The sequence below is a fragment of the Coffea eugenioides genome, unplaced genomic scaffold (genome assembly GCF_003713205.1).
Source record: "Coffea eugenioides isolate CCC68of unplaced genomic scaffold, Ceug_1.0 ScVebR1_3427;HRSCAF=4637, whole genome shotgun sequence".
Lineage (NCBI taxonomy): Eukaryota > Viridiplantae > Streptophyta > Magnoliopsida > Gentianales > Rubiaceae > Coffea > Coffea eugenioides.
Genome location: NW_020864003.1, coordinates 80,130 through 95,007, shown reverse-complemented (window position 1 = coordinate 95,007; position 14,878 = coordinate 80,130). Strand labels below are relative to the sequence as shown.

Here is a 14,878-nt window from a genome sequence, read left to right as displayed (position 1 = left end):
TGTAGGTATCCCTATATGGCCGTGGTTTTAAATTTCAGTCAATCGTGGGCTTTGTATTGCTTAGTGCAATTTACAGCATCACAAAGTTGAATTAGCACACATTTAAGCCATTAGAAACAAGTTTCTGACATTAGTCAATTGTAGCTTTCTTGACTTGGTGGCAAGGTATCTTTATTGCCCTTTTCCCTATATCTTGGCCTAGCTAAGAAGCCCTATAGCTCAAGCTTTTGCAGTTCCAGTCAAGTGTTCAAGATTTTATAATATGCATTGAGTAATATCCATCTAATTAGTTTCTTCTTATATCAATTTGCCCAACTTTATTCTCATTTTAAAGTTTGAACATAATACTCATACTCATTGACATGATTGATGAAAAGTACTTGGGTAACACATGCATGTAATTTGTTTTAAATACTTATTTGGTATTTTGGGCTTAAAGTTCTCATGATTACCATCCTTATCTAGCCGAAATTGAAGGCCAGAGTTATAGATTGTTGATAGGGTAATTGCTGATACCAATTTTGTCATTGCTCACTTTTTCCATGGTCTAAAAATTTTTAGCAGGCATAAGTATTGTGCATTGTAAAACTGGGAAAGAGGGGATGAAGTCAACTCCTAATGTAGCATAACTTGGAAATAACACACGAAATCATAATGGATGGCTTGTTCATTACTTGTTTTTATGTCTCTGAGGGAAAAAGAGAAGATTATTTCTGGGCTTGGGACTTTTTTTTCTTTTGGCCCCTGGTGGCTTCTTCGTTGGTGGAGCATGTCATGTCTCACTCATGGAGATGATACCAGTTGCATGAATTCCTCCTTTAAGTCATGGTGGTCTACCAGATAGATACTGTTGCAATTTAGCATTTCCAAGCTAATCATTTTTGTGTTTTATCCATGTGATTGTTGATAGAAATGTACTTTATAGAATTGCAAACTGACTTGTACCTCTTGGCTATAGGAATCAGAGTTTGCAGCTCAGTGTGGTCAGCTGATGGAAATAGGCTGTGATCAAGGAGATTTTTTTCCTTTCATTCTCTCTTTCTTCCTTTAAAATGAATGATAGAAAATCTTTGGAGCTAAATAATTGACATATGTGTCAAAGACAAATGGCCTCCTAAATTCATGTCAGACAAGCTCTTGAATTCATAGGAACATTAGCCTTTTCCTTTGTCAAGTCCTCGATCATAGAATTGCTGTCCATTGGGTGTTTTGTTAGCATAATAGCAGCTATGACAAACACATGTTTAGAAGTTCCACTTTACTTTTTGGGTCACTTGGTTTCAGTTTCTTGAAATGTCTGGAACTATAATTCTGATCTGATGATTTTTTTGGATTCAGATTTAAAATGTGATTTTTCGCTTCATGTTCACCCTTACCTATACTGTGTTGTGCATGACTACGCAATGCTGAAATTTTCAAGTAAATATGAAAGTTTAACAGGCCTTTGTATTTATCCAGCACAGATGGGCATCGCTTCTGTGGTTCATCTGTATGTGTTCCCTGCAAAGCCGTATGAGCTGATGGAAGACTATTTCCCTGGAAGTGTTTCAGTTCTTGGAGACTATATTGGTGAATATCCAGTTGATCCTGAAGAGGTTAGAGACAGTGAGCGTCCTACAAAATTGCGCCTTCCCCAACCTGAAGTTAATGTTAGGAGTGGAATGACCATCAAAGAAAGCGTTAAGGACGTTTTTGTTGGTGCTGGTGAATTTGTAAGTTTTTCTTCTCCATGGAACAGAGATAAGCTATTTTGGGTAGTTAAGGCTACCTTGGTGTTACCAAGACACTGATAAGTCATGTTCATAAGCTCTGTTTAAGGATAATCATCATCATGGTAGTAATCTCTTTCAGTAAAGCTGGGTTTAACAGAAGAATAGCCTGAAAACTCTTTATTTACTTTAGTCATCTCAGCCAGTGTCTGGCTTTTCTTGCTTTTATTAATTTGCTTCATCTACTCTTTATATATTTTTAGGTTGGGGTAGGGTAAGATATCCCTTTGTTGTGTTTCATTTTCTGGATTTCGGGTTGTCTGGAAGATTGTGGGATTTGATCACATGTTAATGGAGGATTTCCGCTCATGGAGTTTTGTAGATTTTGAGGACCATAATGTACTTGAAAACGTTACTGCATTGAATGGAATATCAGATAACATAGAATTTCATTAGTGTTAGTATGTAGGACCCTGAATTAGTTGTTGCCTCACCAGCCCTTTGAACCTTAAGGAATTACTTTTTGTGGTCTCGTTGAACCCATTTCTCAGATGGGAGAACATGTGTATTGGTCATTGTGCTGTGGTGCGGGTGGTATAGGATGATCTATGTTAATTTTAGTAATTGGCAAGCATGCAAACTCTTATCTGTAAATGTGGATTTAAGCTTTCGAAGAAAGACTCTTTTACAAAAAGATTGTGCTACATGCTATTCTCTCATTGATGCTTGGTTAATTTTTTTTCCTGAACTTTTCTTTTTTGGTGTATGTCATTGTTTCCTTGCAGCATCTCTGCCTTTTATTTTGTTTTTTTTTTTAGTTATTTATCACTTGTTTGGACACCTTTAACCTTATTGTCCCTTTATGCATGTTGGACTAGCATCTTTCTTTGTTCATTTAAACATCTTTCATCAGTTCTAATTCTGGGATTTTAAGCTGTGATCTAGATTGTGAATGATGTGAAGTTTACTGTGACACAAGCTGTAGAGCCCATGGAGAAGGGAATTTCACATATAAATAAGAAACTGCATAAGATCTCTCAGAACATGAAGAAGCATGAAAAAGAGAGGAGGACTAAGGACGACAGCTGTATTGATTCTCCATCTCGTAGAGTAATTCGTGGAATAGATGATCCCCTCTTAAATGGTAGTATTAGTGATACTGGGAGTGTTCGGAAGAAGAAGCACCGTCGAAAATCTGGATACACCAGTGCAGAAAGCGGTGGTGAGAGTAGCAGTGATCTTAGTTTTGGTGATTATCAGATCCGAGGCAGGAGGTGGGTTACCAAAGACTAATGTTGCACATGAACAGACAATTGTGTACAGGAGATCCCTCGGCGTGATCTTTTTTCTCCTTCAACGCGAGGACTGCTCTCTTCAAAGCATGTTTCTGCTACAATGAAGTTCAAAGTTTTCATTTTGGAATTACGTCAATGCTTGGGTTTTACTCGTATCATCCGATTGAAGTGGCATCCTGAAAGGGTTTATGGAGACACTTTGCCGTATGCATTACATCAAACTTAATAGGCGAAAAGATTGTACCATAGAGCTCTCTCTAATTTGGTCGCGAAGTTTCCAAACCGTATTAGGATGAATTTGCTCAACCAGTTTTTCGAACACTTCTCCTTAAATGCAAATCGATGTCTTCATTAGGTTGTTGTACCACAGACTCGTTTAGTTTTGATCAGTTGCTGAGTTTTTCATGGGCAGGGATGGATCAAGACAATCTAAAGCTGTGTGCGCAACTTTCCATCTCATGATTCTTTTCCATAGTTGCAGTTCTGACAAGAGGATTCTCCTCCACGACTTCAAGTATTGCATCTTCTGAGGGCTGAGAATGAATGGTGCAGTCCAACGATGCAGGCAAGATTTGTAATTTTTCACTTCTAGTTGGTTGTGATCGATCTGGATTTCAAAAAAGGCATAGCTTCTTTCGTTACTACTGCTAAATAAATGTCAAGTGGGACGACCCTCCTTGTGTAAGATGATTTTATCACCTCTCAAAAGAGCTATCACTTTTCCTATCGAGCATGTTCTCATTTTATGTAATGTCAAATAGGTACCTAAAAGGTTATGTTTGGTGAGTCAAGTCTTTCTGTATTTTTAAACATAATAATCAAGTAGCACATCATCATGATTTTTCCTTTTTTAAGTTAACCTTGCTCGCACAGCATTGTTAATGAGAAGAATGAGAGCTTAATTGTGTGTTCTTTGATGACAAACTATTGAACTTCCATCACTTCAACCACTAGACTCATTATCAAGTAGTGCAAAGTAAAATGGTACCAGCCTCCTCTCCCACTTCATATAATCATAAATTTTGCAAATTTATGAACTACTTGAGGTATGGGAATGAACTACAAAGCTTTGTGTTTTATAAGGTTTAATTGAGTTGTTGTGACAGCAGTACTTAGTTTCAAAACAAAAAACGCTTTGCAAAAATGTGAGATATGCTAACTTTTTCTATAGATTTTATCATATTGAGTTTGATACCAAAATAATTTAGTTAGTAAAAGAATAAGTCTTACAATTAGGATATTTATTAACCAAAAATCTTATTGGTTTGTTAACAAATATTTTAGCTAAGATTTGCTAGTAGAAGAAGATTATATTTTGTTGAGATTTTTAAGATAATTGTTAGTTAAATATTTTGTTAGTAATCATTATAAATTGTGAGTTGATGAATGAATAACATAATCTCATTTTTCAGTTTCATACAAGTCTTTTATAAATCATTTTTGCAACACTAAGGTGTTGTTTCTTAATTTATGCCTCAAAAAACCAACAAACTTCCATGGAATCCTAGGAAAGATGAAAGTCAATGGGAGGAGGAGGGATTCTAGATGGTTATTAAAATAGGAAAATGCATCTATGACTAAGATTTCTCAAAGGCTCTTTGCTCAACATATGAGAAAAGGGCAGGATAAAAGTCAAGGGACTTGGAACTTGAAGGACCTGTGTGTCACAATAATATACGACATCTATTGTTTTGCTAGATAAATTTAGGATTAGATTGAAGAACCGTGGAATGTCCAACTATAAGGGATCAATTAAGTTGACTATTTGGAATTCCAATTTTAAAGGGTATAGATAAGATTGATCCTCTCTCTATCTCCGGTATTAGAGTCGTTATTTTGGAAATTTAACTCTTTTTTTTTTTACGAAAATATAATTGTTATGTCTCCTTGAGATGATGAATTTATACAAGTATCATTTAAATTCAAAATATTCCTTCATTAAATTGGCATCATAATTTGAAAAAGTTATTTTTTTAAATAATAAAATTAAAAGCAAGTGTTAAATTTGAAATTGTAACTCCTTGTAAACCAAAAAAAAAAAGGTAAAACGGTGATCAAAGATGCGGTTTTGTTTAGTCAGAAACCACAAGTTGATTTTCCTGAAAATCCATTTCACAAAACAACGTCGTTTCTTCTCATCCTATAAATCTATAATTGACTTCCAAGTACAGTGCACGCTAAAAAGTACAAACTGCCAACGGTCAACGGATCCCAAGTCAAAGGGATGCCAGCCACAGCTCTGTAAATATCGTTCCCTAGTCTCCGAAGCCAGGCTAGCCAGCGGATATCTCAAGATGGAAAACATTCCTCAAGAAATCTTGATCGAGATCCTGATTAGGCTTCCAGTCAAATCTCTAATCAGATTCATCTTAGTCTCCAAAACCTGGCAATGCCTCATCACAAGTCCCAATTTCATCTTCACACACCTCAAAAAGATCCAGAATCAGCCCAACAAAAAACATTCTCTTCTGCTCTGCAGGCACTATAGTCGAAATGACCAAACAGAACATTACTCCTTGCACCCTGATAACGATGATTTTGTCCATAAATCTTCCAAAATCAGATTTCCACTCAAGTCCAAGGTGGGTTGTTATCGAATTGTAGGCTGCTGCAATGGGTTGGTTTGTCTGTGTGATGATATGTTTGGTACGTTTCGCCTGAAACCCATAATTTTATGGAACCCTTCAGTACAGAAGTCGATTGAGCTGCCCTTACCCAGTATTCAGCCCTATTGGGATCGTTCAAGAATATTTTTGCTTGGTTTTGGTTGTGATTTTCAGGGATTTGACTATAAAGTTGTGAGGATTGTGTATGATCGACTTTATGGCTTGTCTGTTGGGGTTGAGGTTTATTCACTTAGCACAAAAAGTTGGAAAGTTTTGGCTCATGGTCCTCAAACTTGTCCTAGGTATTATATCACCGATTTTTGTCTCTCGCAGGTATTTGTCAACGGGGTTATGCATTGGCTTGCACATCGTAGGAAAGGAAGTTTTGGGAATTCAATAATGGGGTTTGATATGAAAGATGAAATTTTCATAGAGATCTTCTTACCGGAAGCTTTGGTGGATGAGCGTGCTGCAAATTTGTGTCTTATGAAACATGGTGGTTGTCTTGCTGTGATGAAGTACAATGGATATGAGAACAATTATAGCCTTTGGGTGATGAAGGAATATAGGAATGTGGAGTCGTGGAAGAGGCTGTATAATATTGGATTAGTGGAAGGGATGGAGAATGTGATTGGATTTAGTAACAACGGTCATCTTTTCGTGACAATGTTTGTGGATGAGATGTTTGTTAGTGATCCTGCAAGTGGAGTGCTGGTTTCATTTGACCTTGAGAGCAGAAAAATTAAGGATCTTGAAATTTTTGGGAAGCTTGGTTCGATTTATGTTGAAAATTTTGTGGAGAGCCTAGTCTTGCTTGAAGGATAAAGTGAATTGCTGATTGATGCTTCTACTTGCAAGGAAAAGAGAGGTGTGTGAAATGAAGAGTGGCTGTAAACAACAATAGTAGTGGAAAAAGTGGAGCAAATGACTGAACAGGCAAGGAAGATTTGATGAAATTATAACCGTTTTGGAGTGAGTTTTTATTGTAATTTTTGTTGGTGCTGTGTTTCTATTATCCAACTTTGGTAGTCTTTAAATGGAATGCTATTACCATGATTCTCATCATAGACTCGCTCGTTTATGTTCCGCTAGCCTGTTAATTTTAAAACGAACATAATGCTATAAGCTGAATTTATAATTATAACTTGATGTTAATTCTCTGTTGTTTGGTGGTGATTCGTTGTTTTGTTGCTGCTAGTGCTCTAACCCTTTGAAATGATCTTTTGCTGTGTGCAACCTGCCCATTCGATGATGAAGGCCGCTAGTCATCTTCATCTTCTTTTGTTGTTGTGTGAGGTTCAATAACAGAGGGATACCAAATTATTCTTGATCCATGTCAAGATAGCTTTCTAAAGAACTATGTGCCTGCCCTTCAGACTGGAACTTCACTATTAGCTTACGGACTTGCCTTCAGCTCAAGAATGTCTATTATATTCTTTGTTGTACATATGACTGGCCTTCAGCTTTTAACTCGGCTTGGCTTGTTTGCAGCCCTACACCGTGCCATTCCAAATAGAGAACTTTTGTTATTATCCATCTTTCTCCAATTGAATTCCTTTTCTTTCTATTTATTTTGCCAGGTGAAAACATAAAGCAAATAATTACAGGGAAAATTTATATAAAGGGCGAGATTTTGAGCCGGGGCATATGTAGCTTTTTCCGTCACTAAATTTTTCAAGAAACTCTACCAATGCTCCACTCTTTCTTGGGGGTCTTTCTAATTCTGAGCAGCTGCCCCATCTCTCAAACCTGAAAAATGGAATTGGAAACTACCTAGGACAACATTCCCGAAGAAATATTGACTGAAATCTTTATGAATGAAACAATCCCAGTCAAATCCCTAGTCAGATTCTCCTTAGTCTCCAAATACTCAAAAGCCATGATCACAAGTCCTAGTTTTATCTCGAGGCACCTCATTAGAAACCAAGGAATAATGTAGGGTCCTTCTCAGAAGGGTAGAAATAATGCCTAATTCTCAAAACAAGAGTCAAGCATTCATATTATCTCTTGGCAAACCCAAAAAAAAAAAGGTACAGACGCAAATCTATTGCCCATTAATCTCAGATATTACTGGGTTCTGGATCCTCATGCTACACTTGATAGCAAGAGTGGAATTCAGAACCTGCTGCAGTGGGTCATGATCAAGCATAGACTAACTGGAATTAGGTGCAAAAGGGACACTCTGCTGTGTTCAATAAGAGGCCAAGATATCTAGGAGTTTGGTCAACAGACAAGTTACTGCAATTGGGACTGATAAAACTTCAAAATTAGAGGAACAAAAGCTGGACGTATATAATCCAGTTTTCACTCTGAAACAAACAAATTTAGTAAAAGGAATGTCGTTATTTTGGGACCATGGGTAACATAAGGTCAGATCCTCTGGAAGCAATCCAACAAAGGCACCGCCAGGAAATGAGTAGTGTAGCATAACTTTCTGCTTACTGTATGTTGGAAGTTTTATAAGAACGTAAAAAATGAGGAACTTAAGGAATCAGCTCATGCATTTTCCCATGATTTTTCTGCATTCTTTGTCTCACAACAATTGTAAACTTTTATGGGGGGAACTATTTAAGTACAAAATAATTTCAATAATTACCATTAACTACTTGTTCCTCACAATTTTTGCTTGTCAAACGTGCACGTGAATAATAATAATAATACGGGTTAATTGTAAAAAACTCCCAAGAACTATATATCTAATCGTAGTTTACCCCCTAAACTATAATAATAGGCATTTTACTCCCTTGAATTATATGTTTGGACAACACTACCCTTACAATCTTAAATTTTTTTCTTTTTTCTCTATTCTTTTTTTTTTTTCATTTTTTTCCTTTTCTCCCATTTCTTTTTCCTTTTATTTTCTTTTTTCCCCTTCTCTCATGGAACTAGCCAATGTTTCCCTTCAGTACTAAAAGACTTACATCAAAATTTGTAATATTTTTTGAACTACTTTTTTAATTCGTTTATTTGTTAAATTCATTCTTAATAATTCATCATAAACTCTTTGTTATTACAAAATATATGCAGCTTATATTGTAAAAGTGTACTAATCCAGTAATTCAACAATTTAAATACCTATAAACCAATTAGAGTTTACAATTACTCAATTATTTATAACAAAAGTAAATTATTATATATCACGTAAGAAAGAAAAGTTAACAATTATTTTTTGTAGTGAAATAAAAAGATAAGAATAAACAACAATAGTAATTCATTTTTTATTTGTTATTAATACTATTAATAATTGATTTATCAATATCTCTATTTTATTCTTATATATTTGAAGAGTTCAATTTCTTACATGATATTGGCTTCAACATTTGAAAAAAAAAATCTTCTATACCATAGAATTCTTTTATAAAATGTTGACATGAGAAATTAAGAAAAAAAAAAGTTTTGATTAATCTAGTATATTAATTTAAACAATGCTTAAAGAAAATAAAGTGGAAGAATCAAAAAAGAAAAAGATAGGGAATAAAGAAAAATAACAATGCTTAAGATAAAATGGATAGATTTGTCCAACTACATAGTGAAAGGGGGCAAAGCGCCTATAAAGTTAATTTGGAAGGTAATTTGCAATGAGGTATATAGTTCATGGGGGTTTTTTGCATTTAACCCGAATAATAATAATAATAATAATAATTTCCTTTTTCTTTTATCTCATTTTCTTTGTCAAGTATACTTTTCATATTGCTTTCCCTCTATTCAACTAGAGCCTTGGAAAAAAATTTGTAATCGTAATGATAAATATAGCTCTTTAACATCATTCCAACAACATTTTTGGTTTTGCTCTAATAGTTGTTGAAATCATTCCTTGAGAGATCATCATAATGGAAATTATCAATTATTATATATTAGTCTAATCCAATCTAAACCAAGTTATATTCAATTTCAAACATTTTAATTTCCATTCAAATTTTAACCTTATATACTCTACTCAATTCTACTAGAACAAAGATTTATGGGTAAAATACACAGAACACTCTTATGGTTTCGCGAAAAGACACCTTACCCCCTTATCGTTTAGAAACTTCCACATAAACACCTTAAACTTCATAACTAAAGTGGAAATTAACTTTTTAACCGGCTGAGTTACTGGCTGCAGGTCGAATACCCAAAATACCCTCATTTATAATAGAGAAGAAGAGAGAATCAAGAACAGACTCTCTCTCGTTCATCTTGTGTAAGAAAAAAATCCTAAAACAAGGGATTTGTATACTAAATTGTTGCTGAAATATTGTGAATCTAAGTTGAAAACGGCGTGGCTGCATTTGGTCGCGAAGAAAGGAAGGTCAGATTGGTGGTTGTATCTGATCGTGAAACTTGCTCGACATTTCTAAGTAAGAATCAGAACTTATTGTTCAATATTCAGTCCATTTGATGTTTAGGATTTGTATTCTTTTTCCAATTTGTTTATTCCTTTTCCACTATATATTGGGGCTTAATTTATGAGGTTTCTGTCATTTTTATAGTTGGTGGTCATATGTAGGTGATTTATCAGAAAAAATGGGGTTTAAAAATGTAAAGTTCTTAACTTTTTTAGCTTTTTTGGAGTAAGTGGATTTTTTTTTGGAGTATGTGGTTGATGTCAGGAGGAAATAATATGTGCCGGGTCTGGATTTGACCACTAAATCAGATTTCACTATATAATCTGATTGTTGTTATAATCTGAAAGTGTGATGTAACTTAATATAGTTTATTAATCTATATTTGAATTCTGAAAGTGTTGATTAAATAATTTAGGTTAGGGACCATGTCAGATCCTTTTAGGACAGTGCATATCCACATGCACTATGGTGAGCGGTTTATACATCATCCCAAAATTAGGTATACAAGTGATTTAGTGAGAGTGTTTCACAAATGCGACCCTGATGAATTATCAGCATTTTCATTGTTGAACCTATACTCCAAAATTGAAAAACAAGCAAGCATGTGCAAAATTTTGGTATTCCATTCCAGACCATGATGTGGATGTAGGTGTTATCCCAATAAATGATGACGTAGACATAGAATTGTTGACTGTCGGTTATGAAGGGCTTCTTTATATGCATATATATGTAGAGGCAGGTCAGACCTCTATCAAAATTGTTTCACGGATGGCAAGCTCTTATTCGAAAGAGTGAAGAATGATGGTCCACTTGCTTTACCGTATAATGAAAGTTCTTCAGAAATCAATTCAGATCTGACTAGAAATCTTGCTGGAGCTTCGCAAAATCCTGTTGATCTGACTAGTTTTGAACCATATGTTGGTGATGCAAGACGGCAAGAAAATGACTTAGATGGCACAACAGATGTAGAAACTAATGATGGCACACAAAATCCCTTCGAAACAACTAAGAAAAACAGAAGAAAGGGTGGTAAAACTCCAATGAGGAAGAAACAAATTGTGGTGCAATGTGTGAAGAGAGCAGCTAGAAAATCTGTAAGAAAATTATTTCAGCAGAATACTAGAATAGATGCTGTCGACAGCCAGCAAGAAGTTTCTTACAGTGAACCAAAGTGCAGAAGAATGTGAAAATCAAGGTAACTTTGACAAAGAAACAGACATAGTCAATAAAGAAGAGCAGCAAGGTAATTCTGACAGAGAACCAAATCAAGTCAACAGAGAACAACAAATTGATCAGGATGGAAAGAGAGAACATCACCACAGTGATGGAAACGAAGAACCTGATCCGAATTGGTTGAGAGAAGGCCTAGAATTTGTAGAAGATGAGAGCATCTTTGCAACTGCTGGTTCAACTGTACCTCAAACAAATCAGCAAACTGATGACTTGAATGAGCAGTAACAACAACATCAGGAACCAGAAGATGATTTATCCATAGCACAACATCAGCACGGAGGAGACCAATCAAATCAGCAAACTGATGACTTGAATGAGCAGCAGCAACAACATCAGGAACCAGAAGATGAGGAGTCCACACCACAACATCAGCATGGAGGAGACACTGAGGAATGGAATGAACATGTGATTGCAGATGAAGGCTTCTTATATTCTGGTGATGAAAATGGGACTGAATACTCATATTTCAATGCTACAGTGGAGTTTAACAAGCCAAAATTTGAATTAAAGGTTGGGAAGAAATTCATTCATTTTACAAAATTTAGAGAAGCACTTGTGGAATGGAACATTAGAGAAGGATATGAAGTTTTATATGTCAACAATGACAATTGGAGAATAACTGCCAAATGTACAAAAGGATATTCTTGGAGGATTCATGCAAGCAGAGTTAATAGGACTGACATTTTTTAGATCAAAACACTAAAGGGAGAGTACCATTGCAGCAGAGAGTACACTAATAAGCATGCAACTTCAACTTATCTGAGCAGAAAGTTTCAAGAGAAAGCCCGAGATGATCCTAATTGCAGCCGAGATGACCCTAATTGCAGCCTAGATGGCATTATTAATGATGCCAAAAGAAGATTCATGATTAATATAAGTAGCAAAAAAGCATACAGGACTAAGAAGAATGCCAGGGAGGCAATCAAAGGTTGTGATATGGAGCAATATGAAAGGCTATGGGATTATACCGCCACGATTAGACAGTCAAATCCAGACAGTCATATAGCTATACAAATAGTCAGGAGGTCTATTGAGCAAAGGGCAACGTTTCAAAGGCTATTCTATGGGTTGGGTGCTCTTAAAAAGGGCTTTCTTACAGGTTGTAGACCAATCATTGACATAGATGGTTGCTTTTTGAACGGTCTTTTTGGAGGTCAGCTGTTAGCAGCACTTTGAAGGGATATGAATGACAATATGTTTCCCATAGCCATTGTCATTGTTGAAGCAGAAAACTATAATAGCTGGACTTGATTTTTGAAAGAGCTGATTACTCATATTGGAAGGGGCAATGTAGTGTCTTATACCTTCATTTCTGACAAGCAAAAAGGCCTAGTACATGCTATAGAGGAGCTATTTCCTGGTGCAGAACACAGATTTTGCCTTAAGCATCTATTTGAGAATTTTAATGCAAAGTTCAAAGATAGTGAACTGAGGAAATTGTTTTGGGCTACTACATCAGCAACTAATGTTGATGATTTTAAGAGAGAATTGAATGCTTTGAAGATAGCTCAGCCACAAAATGGAGAGAACCTTACTGCTACAGCATGATTAAAAAGGCTGCCATATCACTTGTGGTCTAAAGCACATTATGGAATAGCTGCTAAGACTGATATTTCAGTCAACAACCTGAATGGGAGTTTCAACAACTATATTTTAAAAGCAAGAGACGAGCCAATTGTGACTTTTCTTGAATTTTTCAGAAGAAAGTTAATGCAACGATTGACATTAAAGAGACAAGGCATGGAGAAATATGGAGGCAGATTGTGTCCAAACATTGTTGAGAAGCTATCCAAAAGTTTAGAGAAGAACAGACATTGTATTGCTATATTTGATGGTGTTAAATCATTTGAGGTTGATGGTTTCAACAGAATCTCTATTCTGAACTTGCAACATAGAAGCTGTTCATGTGGTACATTCCAGTTGATTGGAATTCCATGTGTGCATGCTATTTCTGCCATTCAAAACATGCGGATGAAAGTTGAAAACTATGTCGATGAGTGCTATAGTAAAGAGGCATACTTGAGGGCATATGCTTATAGCATTGGAGCTGTTACATCCAAAGAACACTGGATTGATAGTGAAATACAGCTGTTAAATCGACCATTTGTGAAGAAACAACTTGGGAGACCTAAAAAATTTAGGAGAAGAGGTCCTGATGAATCGAGAAATCCACAAAGAGCTTCCAAGAAGGGATTGATAGTATACTGTAAAAGATGTTTAAAAGCTGGCCATAATAGGAGAACTTGTAAGGAACCTCCTCATCCCAAATCCAAGTTGTACAAGATACATTTAAGTACATGAATTTTTCAGCACTATGTACTCTTGATAATTATTCTAACAGTAAATTTTGTATTTGGTTGCATGCTCGAGCAATCAATAACTAGCGAGGGGCAACAACAGCTTCCACTTCAGCCTCAACCAGAGAAGGACTAGTGCATCAAGTATCTCAGCAAAGCAGCACTACTGCAGTTAGTGATAACAACCCCAATTCTCGATCCAAAAGATCTAAGAAAAATTAGGATCAGGAATTTATGGATGTTATTTTTAGGACTTATGTCGATATAAACAAGTTGTAATGGCATATATGCTATCTTTAGAGCAGACATTATATAATGGATTAACATGTTTTGTAAGTGATACTCTTTTTTGTAATGACATTATTAGCATTATTACTCTTTTTTGTAATGCCATATATTGGATTGTGGTTATCATATTATAACTATCCAAATTACTAAGGGTTCATGAGTAAATATGTTGTATAGTTATTATCTTTCTTTCATTAAGGAATACAAATCATGACAAAATTTGAAATTTTTTCATAAACTAAAATCATTACATTATTTGGTACGTCATATGCTGCCACTAACCAAATTACTATTTTCTATAAGCAACAATAACTAGAGATAAATAACAAACAATAAAAGACAAAATCTTTATCACTTTCAACATCCCTATAGTTCCTTCAACCGTGCTCAACTCTGCATGTAGCCCCAACAAAATGTCACCATTGTTCACAGCCAGCATACCTTCATTACTGTTCACTCTTGAAGAGAACCCACAACTTTCGTCTAATCTTGTTTCTGGACTTTGACTAGTACATTCATTGCCCATTCCATCCCTTCTTAGAGGATTGCACCATGTCCAAAAGGAGCAGGATTGATCTTCACAAATGTAATACAACCTGTCTTTTGAGGGTTTGTTCGATTCCACGATCTTGATTTTTGCTCTTTTCTTGCAGATGCACCGAGACCATTCATACCTTAGATCTGTCAAACCTCCTCCAAAATTTGCAGAAGTGGACATGGCGATTTCGATATACCTTAGATCTCTCCCTTTTTCCTTTCACTCTTTGATAGTTTCAAATCTCTTCAGTCCTAATATATCACTTCAATATAGCAACTGAAGGGTAGCTTGGGAATGAAACTCAAGATCTTTTCAAAAAAACCTCGCATACCCATCATCACTAGGTCGCTCAGCTAGTTATATGTCAATTTCCACTTTAGTTATGAAGTTTAGGGTGTTTATGTGAAGGTTCCTAAATGATAGGGGGGTAAGGTGTTTTTTCGCAAAATCATAAGGGGTTCCGTATATTTTATCCAAGATTTATCCATGCAGTATCATACATGTGCGGCGCACGTGCCTGAGTAAAAGCACGTCAAAACTCAAAAGCCTCCTAAACTCCATCTTCTTCCCCACTCGGGTCCTAC

The 14,878-nt window shown here is 35.7% G+C and overlaps 2 protein-coding genes across 2 annotated transcripts; both read left to right on the top strand.

Annotated features, from left to right (window-relative positions):
- Window positions 1-1,463: 1,463 nt before the first annotated feature.
- LOC113757923 (protein LAZ1-like) lies at window positions 1,464-3,002 on the top strand. Its single transcript, XM_027300987.1, has 2 exons — window positions 1,464-1,712; window positions 2,655-3,002. The coding sequence occupies exons 1-2, from the start codon at window positions 1,464-1,466 to the stop codon at window positions 3,000-3,002; spliced, it is 597 nt and encodes a 198-aa protein (XP_027156788.1).
- Window positions 3,003-5,218: 2,216 nt separating this feature from the next.
- On the top strand, window positions 5,219-6,751 carry LOC113757925 (F-box protein At3g07870-like). Its single transcript, XM_027300989.1, has one exon. It carries the CDS (start codon window positions 5,299-5,301, stop codon window positions 6,433-6,435), a length of 1,137 nt encoding a protein of 378 aa, XP_027156790.1. The 5' UTR covers window positions 5,219-5,298; the 3' UTR covers window positions 6,436-6,751.
- Window positions 6,752-14,878: the final 8,127 nt, after the last annotated feature.